This window comes from Cryptomeria japonica, chromosome 4 (genome assembly GCF_030272615.1).
Source record: "Cryptomeria japonica chromosome 4, Sugi_1.0, whole genome shotgun sequence".
Lineage (NCBI taxonomy): Eukaryota > Viridiplantae > Streptophyta > Pinopsida > Cupressales > Cupressaceae > Cryptomeria > Cryptomeria japonica.
In genome coordinates this window covers 330,605,906-330,620,490 of record NC_081408.1, presented here as the reverse complement: position 1 = coordinate 330,620,490, position 14,585 = coordinate 330,605,906, and the positions used below count along the sequence as shown (strand labels likewise).

The 14,585-nt window shown below is 38.8% G+C and overlaps 1 protein-coding gene across 4 annotated transcripts in view; it reads right to left on the bottom strand.

Annotated features, from left to right (window-relative positions):
- Nucleotides 1-211: 211 nt before the first annotated feature.
- LOC131063575 (pterin-4-alpha-carbinolamine dehydratase 2, mitochondrial) overlaps nt 212-14,585 on the bottom strand; it is a 92,679-nt gene continuing 78,305 nt past the window's right edge. For 2 of the 4 annotated variants that reach the window (XM_057997429.2, XM_057997430.1), the window contains exon 5: nt 825-1,354. In XM_057997429.2, the coding sequence (XP_057853412.1) occupies nt 1,263-1,354 (92 nt within the window). In that variant the 3' untranslated portion in view covers nt 825-1,262. Of the gene's footprint in view, nt 570-824; nt 1,355-14,585 lie in introns of those variants that run through there. The other 2 variants (XM_057997432.2, XM_057997431.2) reach the window with 2 other exon arrangements.

Here is a 14,585-nt window from a genome sequence, read left to right as displayed (position 1 = left end):
GGAGATAGATTAATAATCAAATGTATATGTAGCCTACTTTCAGATTAGGAGTCACTCATTGAATTGCCTTTTGGTGCTCAAAATAAAAACACATCAATCATTAGACGTTGGAAAAAGAGACAATTACAGTGTTGATGTTTTCAACTTTTCATATTACCATTCAACAAGAAAATGAAAAAAAATCTTTATGCATTTCAAGGCAGTATACATGTTAAGAAAAAAATCCCACATAAATAACCCTTGGATGTGTTGCAACAGACATCTTATCAAGATGGAAAACAATAAGCAAAAATTAGCATCTGCAGAACAAGTGATAAAGAATCAATTACCCTCTGATTTATTTGTCAGACACTTGAACAGTAATACTTGTTCTTAATGGTAATTTTGAGATGCCAAAATATATTCAATTATGTAAGGAAGTTTTCCATATTTGTTAACATGGGTCAAATGTGCACGCAATATGGTGGCTAAGATATTGATCACCAGAGATGGGCCACACATTAAAAAAATTTATGCTAAAGATGTACAACTGCAGCATAGTAGTCAACATAACGGACAAATAGATAAATCTGTTCAATTTAACACGCATTGGATATCAGTGAACTATGTTCCAAACAACTTGAAAACAAATCATAATTGACGTCTAATTTATTATTTGCTAGAAATAGGACGGGCTGTGTTAGGTTATATATTCTCATATATTTCCTGTAATATGGCGTAGTGTTCACTGTTAACATCGACTCATTGCATCTTTTGAGACATGACAGAAAGAAAGACTATAGAGAAAACCATAAAAATCTTTAAAAAAGGAAAATGAACATGTCTGGATAAATTTGTTGGATGCTTCCATAAGCACTAGAAGCTCATAAGTATTATATTTGCACAAAAAAGGTTGACTGCATCAGCATTATCATTCATTATAAGTTATCAATGCATAACAGTATGATAAACCTCTACCACAGAAGAAGATACATCGACATGCCTCATAGCAAGTTAAAGTTTAATGCTGGTATGTTCTAGGAATCTAGAATAAGGTAATTTTTTGAGGTTACCCAAGCACAAACATTCAATCCAGTAATTCAGAAAACAAATGAGTGTTCTCTAATAAACCATATAAAATCTACAAATAACAAATGAAAAGTTCACACAACATATTATTACAGAATTAGTTCATATAACCCTTTAACACATGATATAGTTAGCTCTCCAGAGGGCGTTCAAACTTCAAATTATACAGATGCCATTTTAGGCTTTGTATATCACTACTTTGTGACAGGTTTTTTCCTTAGAAACGGTTCTAAGTCAAGGGTATTTATTTTTGCTGCAAGTATGAAGTCATTCTCAGATAGATAGCCTGTATATAAAACATTTAAAGAAGAAAAATGAAAATATATAATACATTATACCAAATATATTGCATTGTGATAGATACAGCTATGCATGACACAAAATAACAATCAAATTCAATCAGAATGATGACCATATTGAGGGCATAGTATCTTGTTTTAGTATTTTTGGTTGTATTTTCTACAATATACAGTTCCAAAAATTATCTACACAGAAAACCTTAATTTTTCCACTAATCATGTCATTTGATAGGTTATAGAGGATGAACGAGTAGCAAGAACCATACCAGAAGAAGAAAAAAAAGAAAATGATTGGAGGGGATAAAAAGGCCTTTGAGGGCAGACTAAATGTGCCTGGATAACATAAACATCATTGAATTACATTATTAAGATATGTTGGTAGTGATTCATTAAGAGGAATGAGCGGTATGTATTGGCTTGGGAGAGACATATATACCTTATTACCTTATCATACCTTCTCTTTTCACAATTGTTTTTGGATTGTGAAAATGCGGGAACAGAATACTAGCTCTGCTACTCTTAGATTAGTATGTTTCATTGTTTTCAAACATCTTTAAGAAAACCAAGCTGTCTTGGAAGGACAAATTCTGAAATACGTTAACAGAATTTATTTATCGAATGCACTACAGTTTTAAATGTCAAGACTCAAAACATTGAACAGCCATATGTTTCTTCAACAGAAGTTAAAGTATCCCACATATTAATTTGTAGTGCCACAAGATACTTCATGTCATAAATGGTGAAATTGTGCAATTTTCATCACTGTTGCATGGAACAGCTTGAGCCAACAATACATGCATTTTTCTAAAATTTCCTTAACCATGTCAAAGATATTTCTTAGCCTATTGTTGATTATATGGTTATGTATACTCTAAAAGCTTGGTTGGTTGTACTAAGATTAAATGCTTTGGCAGAAACTGCATTGAAGATCAATGCGACAATTTTCTACTCAAGTCATGAAAATAATAATTAATGATATCTTTTTCATCGTTTTTGATTAAATATTATTAATTATTTAATTAATACATCAATTTATTCTTTCATTTTTTTATCAATAAGGGGCTGAAGCCGTAAATGCTTTTGATTGGAGCTATGTGTGATATTCCCTTTAATTTTTTATTTTATTTTTGCAATAAGATTTACAGAACAAAACACAATAACCTGTTAAGGTTAGAGAAATATAATCACAATACAGCTGAAAGTAACCCTTCCACTTTCTGATCACCGAGAGCCCAAACTGGGAGGGTGAGAGCATACGGTAGCAGGGGATCGTTAGTGATAATCTGCCAAAGTGCTGAATACAATAATGGGCAGCAAGCCAGCCCCTTCCGCTTAACTAGCAAGTAAGCAAGAAACTTGGCGGTAAACCAGCCAAGTGAACAATAATCCAAAACACGAATCACTCTACCACAATATTTTAGTGGGAGGACTGAACACACCAAATAAGCTCAACTCAACCGCTTATGCAGTGGGATGATTATTACAACAAATATCACTCAACCGCTTATGCAATGGGAGGACTATTACAAACAGATATCACTCGACTGCTTATGCAACAAGAGGACTGAGCAACAAATACCAAAATGTAGGTGGCAAGCCAGCCTCTTCCACTTTTCAGTGGAAAAGCTTATGATCCAAAAATGGTTAGTAGTACTACTACTTAACCTTACAATATAGAAATAGAGAGATAGAATAGAGAAGTAATGCTGTCCAATGCTGATAGATATCTTCAAACAATTACTAACTCCCAAAGGTCCTTCAACATGTAATTATGAAATTCTAGGATCAATAACACGCAGACCACCAGCTTCAAGAAACTATGAAATGCTCATATCTCTCTTCAAACTTACCCAAATCACCCCAAATCAACTAATCTACTCACACTTCGAAATGCACACCCAAACGCTAACTTCTGGAAATCTGCAATTTATGACAGCGAGCTGGAAATGCACAACCAGCAACACCAAGACACACTAAAATGCATAAAACTCACTCACAACTCACACCAACATCCCCAAAAAACTCCCAAACTGCTAATATATCATAAATGACCAAATACAATCAGCAAAATGACACCTATATATACCAACCACCACAACTTGCTTCCAAATGTCCACACGAAGAATGACACCTAGGCTGGGAAGTTTGATTTGCATAATAAAATTGAAAACTCAAGATTAGAGCTGGAAACTTACAAATAACATCGCCTAGGACATAGAAAACCAAGGAGCCGATACCTAGAAGCAACGGGAGATCACATGGAGACTTACGAACGAAAGTATGCTTCAGCCATGACATCCCCAGCAAATTGGAAACACACCAAAACTCGAACTACAACAAAACCAGCAATCCCACACTTCAACAAACTCCCTAATATCATTGAAAGATCATGGAAAACAGCTAGGTACTGTCTTGCAGGTACGAAACTGCACTTAGCTAGGAAGGCTCACTTCGAAGCTCAGGTTTCATTCGCTAAACCGGCAGCATAATAGTGTAATTTCTTCAAGATAACAAATGAGAGGCCAAGCACCTATATTTATAGATTTATCCCTCTAAAATTCAAATGCAAATGGCACCCAAACTCAATTGAAACTCATTTCATGTCCTCTACTAGACATGGCATCCACTTTCCCCATCTCCCTAGGCAAAGTTCGAACTTTTTCCTAGGTGACAACTTGCAACATAAAAATAATATAAACATGAAATGTTTTATCATCCTCAATGCCACCATTTACACCACTGACTTAGGAAAAGGGCAATATTGATGGTAGATAGATATTTTTTCCTAAGTCGCCCACAACACAATTAATCAGTAATAAAAATAATTAAATATTAAACCTTAGGATAAGGAGTTAATATTTAATTAAATAACTTATAACTCCAATAATGATCAATACCAAAATCAAGGATGAAGCTGTGCGATGAAGACCACTGAACTGTGTTGAGTCGAGACCCTGTCCGAGACTGCTAAAAATATAAATGCTCAACACAGCCACTTACTAAAAATAGTAAGTCAAGAAATACTGCTCTGAAAAACATGATCTTCGCACCCAGAGAAAGAGCTTGGAAAGCTCAGTAGAATTGCATCATCCAAACAGCCAAACCGTAACCTACTAAAAATAGTAAGTTCTGACTTCACCAAAGAATCAAATGCATGTTATGCCACCTTGGAGTTCATGGAAAACCCAGAAGGAAACCATAAGCAGAACTGAAGAATTCCCTCCTGACAAACCCTAAAAAGCTTGTGCAGAACTCCACAGAAATTGGAAACCCTAATTCTCCTCTCCAAATAGCCTACGGGTCTCCGGAATAGGCCAATGGACCACTGAATACACCTCACTAAGAAGGGGGCATTACAGTCCGCCCTCCCCAAAATTGCTTGTCCTCAAGCAATCGCAAACCGGGGTGTTGTAATATCTCCTCATTCTCCTACGTAGCATCCTCCACCAGTAAGTCTTTCCACTTAACCAAATACTCTCTAATGGTCCTTCTCCTCAAAATCCATTCCCTGACATCAAGGATTGCTACAGGAACCAGTACTAATTTTCCCTCTCCATCCAAAGGAGGCATATCAGATGAGACTATCACGTTGTGCCCAAGCGCCTTTTTGAGGCGTGACACATGGAAGACATTGTGTACTCGGCTACTCGCTAGTAGCTCCAACTCATAAACCACAACTCCCAGTCTCCTGATGACCCTGAATGGTCCATAAAAACATGGCTTAAGCTTTTCCGCTCCACTCTTCTTAAGAGTAGACTGTCTGAAGGGCTGGAGTCTCAAGTAGACCATATCACCAACCTCAAATGAACACTCAACTCGCTGCTGATCAGCATACATCTTCTGCTGATTCTGTGCAATTTGGAGGTTGTCCTTCAATGCCTTCAGAATATCCTGACACTGTTGAACCATATCCCTAGCTTGAGGTGCTCTACTATCTCCAAACACCAAGACAGTAAAGCTAGGGGCCTCGTAACCGTAGAGTGCCATGAAAGGAGACATTCGGATGGACATGTGATAAGTGGAATTATAGCAGCATTCACCAAGGTGTAACCATCTTACCCACGCCTTCTGCTGTTTTGAAAAATAATTTCTCAAATAACCTTCCAACCACTTATTAACTATCTCCGTTTGTCCATCTGTCTGAGGATGGTAACTCGTGCTTGGGGTGAGCACAGTACCACACAATCTGAAAATCTCCTACCAGAAAGAGCTTATTAGGAACTTGTTGTTCCTATCACTCACAATGTTTTTAGGCAGCCCATGTAGCCTAAACACCTCACGGAAGAACAAATCAGCAACCTGAGTTGCTGTAAATGAGCAAATTTCATTAATCTATCTACCATCACATAGATACAATCCTTCCCACTAGCTCTCAGCAACCCAGTGATGAAATCCATAGAGATGCTTTCCAATTTTTGATTGGGAATCGACAGTGGTTGCAACAATCCGGCGGGTGCACTGTGCTCATCCTTGTTCTTCTGACAAACATGGCATTCCCTGATATACTTCAGAACATCCTTTTTCAACCCTTTCCAAGAGAATCTCTCTCAGATCTGCCTATAAGTTTTGAAAAAACCCTGATGACCAGCAAGAGGAATGTCATGAAAAGTCTATAATACCTTCTCCTTCAACTTAAATTCAGGTAGAATAAGGATCCTACCCTTCTACATAATCAATCCATCAACCAATCTGTACTTTTCATCATGAAAGATGCCCTCAATAATGCTGGTTGCAAACTGATTTTTGGCATAATCAGCAAGCAACAAGTCCCTCCAATCAGCTGTAAGCTCACTCATAGAGCTCAAATGGGGTCTCTAGGAAAGAGCGTCCGCCACTATGTTGTTCTTCCCTTTGACATACTCAATGTCCAAGTCATAAGCCTAAAGCTTACTAACCCACTTCTGCTGCCTTTCGTTCAAGTCTTTCTAGTGCATGAAGTGCTTAAGACTGTCATGATCAGTCTTAACAACGAACTTACTCCCCACAAGATACTGCTTGAACTTCGCAAGAGCATGCATGATGGCAAGCATCTCTGTCATAGATGGAGTACAATCTTTCCGCTCCTCTTAATTTTCTGCTCTCAAAGACAATAGTGTGCTTGTCTTGCATGAGGACTGCACCAACGCCTTCACCAGAAGCATCACACTGTAGCTCGAAAGGCTTAGTGAAATCAAGTAGAGCTAAAACAGGGCATGAGCTCATGATCTCTTTAAACCGATCAAATACTGCCTGTGCCTTGTTTGACCACTCAAAAGCTCTTTTCTTTGTAAGATATGTGAGGGGGGCAGCCAATTGAGAGTATCCCTTGACAAACCTACGGTAAAAACCACAAAGACCCAAGAATCCCTTCAAGCGTGTTATGTTCTCGGGAGGAGGCCAATCAATGATAGCTCTAATCTTTTCGGGATCTACCTTCACACCCCCTGCATTGACAATGTGACCAAGGTAGAGCACTTCATCCATTCCAAATTCACATTTGGACTCCTTTGCAAATAGGGATTCGGATTTGTACCTAGGTAAGATGGGTCCGGATTGCCTTAAGGCAACATCTGAACCCATATAGGACTGGGTCCTATCCTAAAGGGGTAACGTGCCCCCAAGTTGAGCCCAGCCCTATACCATCATGCCACCCTAAATACTCCACGCCACAATAAATAAATTGGCACCAAAAGAAGGAAGGCCGACTTGGACTTAAGGTTAAGGTCTCATATAAATAAAGACAACTTGCAAATACAATTCAATCATTCATGAAATCAGCGAACTAGCTCTGCAAATAAAAAGCACGAACTTGTCAAGGATAGTGCGAACTTGTCCAAGAGGACATAGGCCTTTTTTGGTGCAGACTTGTAGAGCTTAGAAGTGCAGATCTGTCATACAAAAGGGATCAGATCTAGAGAAGCAAGCTAAGTATTGTATTTGTGCAATTAAGAGAGAATATATAATCTGACCTGTGGGTCTTTAATGTTGGGTTTTTCCTCCTTGGAGGTTTTCCCAGGGTATTTGTGTTTGTCTCTTGTTTACTTGTTTCATTTATGAGCTTACTGAATTATGGTTTACTAAAAATGTTACAAATTTGATTAACAAACTAGGGCAAAATTAAAAGACATAAATCTGATTACTGATCTAGGGCACAAAATTAACATGGTATCAGAGCTAAGGTGTCACTAACTTCAGATTTTAGTAAATCATTTGTTGCATATAGTTGTTGTTTGTTTTCAGTTTAAAATGTCAAGTTTGAGGGCTAAAGATAGACTTGATGGAGCCCTTGATTTTGCTGCTTGGAAAGTCCATATTCTATTGATCTTTGAAGAGAATGATTTGCTAAAATTTGTAGAAGAAGAAAGGCTGTCCCCTCCACAAGATGCTAAAGAGCTGAAGCAGTTCAAGAAAGACTCCCTCAAGGCTAGGAAGATCATAATTGAATCTGTCAAGAATCACCTTGTCACTATCATATCAAAATTTGCGTCTGCCAGGGAAATGATCAAACACTTGGAGGGGATGTATGAAGTCAACAACCTCAGCAGGGCCCTTGCTCTAAGACAGCAGCTTCTTCACATGAAAATGAAAGAAGAAGACTCAATCATAGCCAGCTTCATGAAGATCAATGAACTAAAGGACAAGCTAAGTACTCTTGATTGCCAAATTTCGGATAAAGATCTTGTTAAGATTGCATTAAATGGTCTACCTGATGAATGGGAACCATTCATTCGTAGCATTGGTGGAAGAGCTGACCGTCCCAACTTTGAGCGTCTTCAATCTGATTGCATTGAAGAGGAATCTCGAATTGAGGTAAGAGGAAAACTCGAGAACTCTCACAAAGATAATCATGTTCTCTTAGCTAAATCTAGGAAAGGTGGACATTGGAAGAAAGAAAAGAGAAGCAAAGACTTTAGATCCTCCTCCTATGATCCAAGGAAGAAGTCAAGAGATTCCTCCCACATTCGTTGCTTCAGATGCGATAAGTATGGTCACTATGCCAGAGATTGTCAAAATGATCCCAAGAAAAGGAAAGTCAATTTAAATGAAGTTGCCGAACAAAGTGAGGATTATCTTCTTATCTCTGCTCTATCCAGCAATGTTCCTACGGACAGTAATACGTGGATACTTGATAGTGGTGCCTCCAGACACATCTCAGGTTTTCGTGAGCTTCTTTCAGATCTGATTGAAAAAGACACCAACCTTCATGTGGTAATCGGTGATAATGCTCGATACTCGGTAAAAGGTTCTGGTACTACCTCTTTAAAACTAGATTTTGGTATTTCCTTACAACTCTGTGATATTCTTTTTGTACTTGGTATTAAAAGAAATCTTATTTCCATTTCTGCCTTAGAAGATAAGGGTTTGCGAATAGCATTTTCTGAAGGGAAAGTACTTGCTTGGTCTAAGAAATCTAATTTCAAAACTGCTCGTGTTATTGGAAATAGATGTGATAGTTTATATAAGCTTGCAGCTAATCCAATTCAAGCTCTTATCCATGAGGCCCCTGAATCATGCGAGCTCTGGCATAGAAGACTTGGACATCTACACTTTCAAGCCTAAAATGGTTAAAGGTATGCCTAAATTTAGTTTATCTCATGATGATGCTTGTAAAGGTTGTGCAATGGGTAAAAATGTAAAGAATCCTTTTCATAAAAGCGATAGTAGGGCTAAAGAAAAGTTAGAACTTATTCATTCAGATTTATGTGGTCCTATGTATGTAGCATCTCCTAGCGGTTTCTTGTATTATGTTATCTTCATAGATGATTTCTCTAGGAAAACATGGATCTACTTTCTTAAATCTAAAGAGTCTGAAGAACTCCTAAACGGATTTAAAGAATTCAAAGCCTTAGTTGAAAACACTACAGGAAATCGAATTAAATGTTTAAGGTTTGACAATGGAGGTGCATACACCTCAGGTAGTTTCTATGACTTTTGTGTTAAGGCAGGAATTAAGAGGGAGTTCTGTGTTCCCTACAATCCTTAGCAAAATGGAGTTGCTGAAAGAAAGAACAGGACCATTGTTGAAGCTGCAAGAGCTATGATCCATGATCAAGACCTGCAACCTTTTCTATGGGCGGAAGCATCCAAAACAGCAGTTTATATTCAGATAGATGTCCTCATCGTGCTCTAAAGGATGTAACTCCTGAAGAAGCCTTTACAGGAATCAAACCTGACATCAGCCACCTAAGGATATTCGGGAGCTCGATGTATGTTCATGTGCGTAAGGAAAAACGAACCAAGTTGGATCCATCTGGAAAGAAAGGCATCTTAGTAGGATACAACGAATCTTCCAAAGCCTTCAGGATCTACATTTCAGGTCAAAGGTATGTTGAGGTAAGTAGGGATGTAACTTTTGAAGAAGATATTGCTTTCAAAAGATCTAAAGGTTCATTATCTGACAATAATGATATGGTGATTGAAAATCAAGATTCAATAGTTGATGCTAACCCTGAGATACAGGAGGAGTCCACTGACCTTCCGGATCAGGAAGTTCAGAATGACCCAACAGAACCCATGGACTCTACCAATATACCTCAAGATATTGTGGTCTGCAAGAAGAGACCACTTTGGGTTAGAAACACGATTCAAGATGCTGAAGGATTTGCTACTCCCAAAGGAACCTTTAGAGATAGCAAGAGATTCCAAAATCACACCAACTACATTTTTGTGATGTATAATATCATTGAGTTTGAACCTCACAATGTCGAAGAAGCTATGTCCCATCATGCTTGGAAATCAGCCATGGATGAAGAGTATGGGTCTATCATCAAGAATGATGTCTGGGACATTGTACTCAGACCCAAAGGTAAGTCTGTTGTTTCCTCTAAATGGTTGTTTAAAATTAAGCATAATGCTGACGGTAGTATTGAAAAATACAAAGCTAGGTTTGTAGCTTGTGGTTTTTCCCAAAAGGAAGGAATAGATTATGAATAAACTTTTGCTCCTGTTGTTAGATATACTTCTATTAGATCTATAATAGATATTGTTGCAGCCAAAGGTTGGGAACTGCATCAAATGGACGTTAAGACAGCCTTCCTCAATGGTGTTATTGAGAAGGAAGTCTATATTGAGCAACCAGAAGGTTATGTAATTCATAAGAGAGATTCTCATGTTTGCAGGTTGAAGAAAGCCTTATATGGGTTCAAACAGGCTCCTTGTGCTTGGTATGAAAGAATTGATAAGTACTTACTAAGCTTAGGATTTCGTAAGAATGATGCTGATGCTAACATTTACTTAAAGATTTATGCTGATGATATGCTTATTTTGGTTTTGTATGTGGATGATTTATTTCTCACTGGTGAAAATAAATTAATCATAAGATGTAAGAAAGAATTAGCCTCAGAATTTGAAATGAAGGATTTAGGACTAATGCATTACTTCCTAGGGTTAGAAGTATGGCAAAAATCCAATGAAATTTTTCTAAGTCAAGGAAAATATACTATTGATATTCTAAAAAGATTTAGAATGATGGATTGTAAACCCATGCATACTCCTATGGAATCTAACTTAAAGAAGTTAAGTGTTTCTGCAGCTAATTCTGATTTTGCATGTCCATCCGAGTACAGGCAGCTGATTGGATCATTAATGTATCTAGTCAATACAAGGCCAGATATGTGTTGTGTTGTGAATGCCCTCAGTCAGTTCGTGGGCTTGCCTAAACTTGTTCACCTTGTGGCTGCCAAGCACATCCTAAGATACCTGTGTGGCACTATTGGTTATGAGCTGAAGTATTCGCTTAACACTTCAATCTTCTTGGAAGGCTATTTAGATTCAAATTGGGCAGGAAGTGTCAAGGACAGGAAAAGTACTTCGGGTATCTGCTTCAACTTGGGCTCTGCAGTGATCTCTTGGGCATGTAGAAAGCAATCTTCCGTAGCATTGAGCACTGCAGAAGCTGAGTACATTGCAGCATCTGTTACATCCAGAGAAGCAGTGTGGCTTCGCAAACTCCTCGTTGGATTATTTGGTCAAGCTAGTGGTCCTACCACCATTCATTGTGATAATCAAAGATGTATAAAAATGTCAGTAAATCCTGTGTTCCATGACCACCGGTCCAAACATGTGGAAACGCACTATCACTTCATTCGGGATATGGTGCAAAGAGGCGCCATTCAACTAAAGTACATCAGCACGGATGAACTAGTTGTGGACATCCTTACCAAACCCTTATCCAGAGTGAAGTTCGAATACTTCAACGACAGACTTGGTATTGTGGAAAACGAAACCCTGATTGAGAGGGAGCTTCAATCTCAGTGAATCTATCTGCAGCACTTTGATCATTCTTTGCTTGTGTGCAAGAATGAATTGTGTCCAATCTATGCTTGTGTGCTAGATGGAAAATTGGAATTATGTAAAGACCCACTTGTGTATTACACTTTCTATGCTTGTGTGCTAGAACCATCCTATGCTTGTGTGCTAAGTGGAAGATGCAATTCTATGCTTGTGTGCTAGATGGAACTCTAAAGGTTCAGATTATGTATTATCTTCTTCCCTAGTTAAGAGGGAGTGTTATTTGTAACTAGGTAAGATGGGTTCGGATTGCCTTAAGGCAACATCCAAACCCATATAGGACTGGGTCCTATCCTAAAGGGGTAATGTGCCCCCAAGTTGAGCCCAACCCTATACCATCACGCCACCCTAAATACTCCATGCCACAATAAATAAATTGGCGCCAAAAGAAGGAAGGCCGACTTGGACTTAATAAAGGATAAGGTCTCATATAAATAAAGACAACTTGCAAATACAATTCAATCATTCATGAAATCAAGGAACTAGCTCTGCAAATAAAAGGTGCGAATTTACTCAAGGATTGTGCGAACTTGTCCAAGAGGACATAGGCCTTTTTTGGTGCAAACTTGTAGTGCTTAGAAGTGCAGATCTATCATACAAAAGGGATCAGATCTGGAGAAGCAAGCTAAGTATTGTATTTGAGCAATTAAGAGAGAATATATAATCTGACCTATGGGTCTTTAATGTTCCTTGGAGGTTTTCCCAGGGTATTTGTGTTTGTCTCTTGTTTACTTGTTTCATTTCTGAGCTTACTGAATTATGGTTTACTAAAATGTTACAAATCTGATTAACAAACTAGGGCATAATTAAAAGACATAAATCTGATTATTGATCTAGGGCACAAAATTAACACTTCACACCCCCTGCACTGATAATGTGACCAAGGTAGAGCAGTTCATCCATTCCAAATACACATTTGGACTCCTTTGCAAATAGGGATTCGGATTCCAGTATGCTCAACACTTCATCCAAGTGTTGTAAATGCTCCTTCCAAGACTTGTTGAATATGAGTATATCATCAAAGAATATGAGCATAGACTTCCTCGACTGTTTCTGGAAGATTTTGTTCATGCATGACTGGAATGTGGCCGGGACGTTAGTCAAGTCAAAGGGCATGACTAGGAACTCAAAATGCCCAAAGTGGCATCTGAAAGCAGTCTTCTCCACATCTGATGCCCTCATCCTGATTTGGTGGTAGCCCGATTTGAGATCTATCTTTGAAAATAACACGGCTCCATGTAGCTCATCAATTCTCGGAATTGGGTACCAATTCTTGATGGTTTTCTGATTCAGAGCTCGGTAGTCCACGCACATGCACATGGTCCCATCCTTCTTCTTCACCAAAACTCCAACCGAAGCAAAAGCGCTTTTGCTTGGCCGAATATATCCCATGTCAAGAAGCTCCTTAATAGATTTTTCTATTCCATCCTTCTGCTTCTTGGGGTACCGATAGGAAGTAGTCATAATAGGCTTGGCTCCCTCTTCTAGCTCAATGATGTGTTTTGCACCTCTTTCAGGAGGTCTACTAGGAGATGGATTTTCAAACACCTTACTCCTCTTGGATATCTTCAAGATAACTCTTCTTCTCTTCAAGTGGATTGGATGGCATAAGCATGAACTTTGTAGGTTTACCAAGGAGTGGATCCCCAAGAGTCTTACCCCTCTCCGTGATCAAAGCTTGAATATCTGTAGAGTAGCCCCTCTTATCTTCAAGTGTATCTAAAGGCAATATCAAACACTCCACTGCCCACTCCACTTGGTTATGGCGGATCAACCTCTCCATCCGCTTCAAAGATACTACTCTAAGTCCACCATTGGACATTCCTCTCAAGACTACCTTCTTCCCATCTGCCATAAATTTCAGCTCCATGGTTTGCAGATTTAGAGTAATCTCTCCAAGCGATCTCAGCCACTAAATTCCAAGGACTACATCATCAGTCCCTCCAATGCTAACCACAAAGAAGTCATCTCGAATCTCATGGTTTCCCAACTTCAGATACATGTTGGAAATCATTCGGTTGCAAGATATAGTGGAGCAATCAGCTACCATGACTTTGAAGCCTTCTACTTCCTCTGCCACTAGCCCCTTCTTTGCAACAATTCTCTCATCAATGAAATTATGAGTAGCTCCAGTGTTCCAGTGTCAATGAGAGCAATGACACGATATTCTCCTATCACACCTTGAACTCTAAAAGACTCATTCTTGTGAATACTCGAGAGTTGAGCAACCACTCCTCTGTCTTCTAGTTCAGTTTCAGTCCCTTCAGGAGCCTCTTCATACTCGCTGTCCTCAATTTCAGTCTGCTGTACTGAAATTTCAGAATCTGATCCATCCGCAGAATAGCACTCCATTTGATGTAAATTGCCCTTCCCATGACATTTATGTCCTGGGGCCCAAAGTTCTCTGCAAAAGTAGAAAAGATTCTTCCTCCGGAGCTCATCATCCACCCGCGAAGGAAACTTCTTGGTCTGATTTGTAAACTTCTTCTTATCCTTCCGGAAAGGAAAAGGCTCAGACTGAAATTTGTTCTTAGGGGCAGCCGACTCCATGCTCCTAGATTTCTTAATGGCTTCTGGCAAGGTGGGCGGATCAAAAGCTTTAACCCAACCTTTCAAAGGTTCTTCAAGTCCTTTAGTGAAAAGGACCACTAACCGCTTCTCAAAAATACTACTTACCATAACTGAGAGATTTTGGAATTCAGTTATGTAAGAGTCCAATGAACCTTGATGTTTGAGTTGAGCAATTTCCCTAAAATTTCACCTCTGGATCCTTGGTATAAAACCTTTCTATCAACTTGTTGGTGAAATCAGCATAAGTGGTTATCAAGTTATGACCAAGGGTGACCAACCCATGGTCCCACCATTCGTGAGCAACACCATCCAAATGCAAAGTGGCGAACTTGATGGTGTCTTCTTCGGGCATAGGCCTCACGGACAAATAATTGTCCA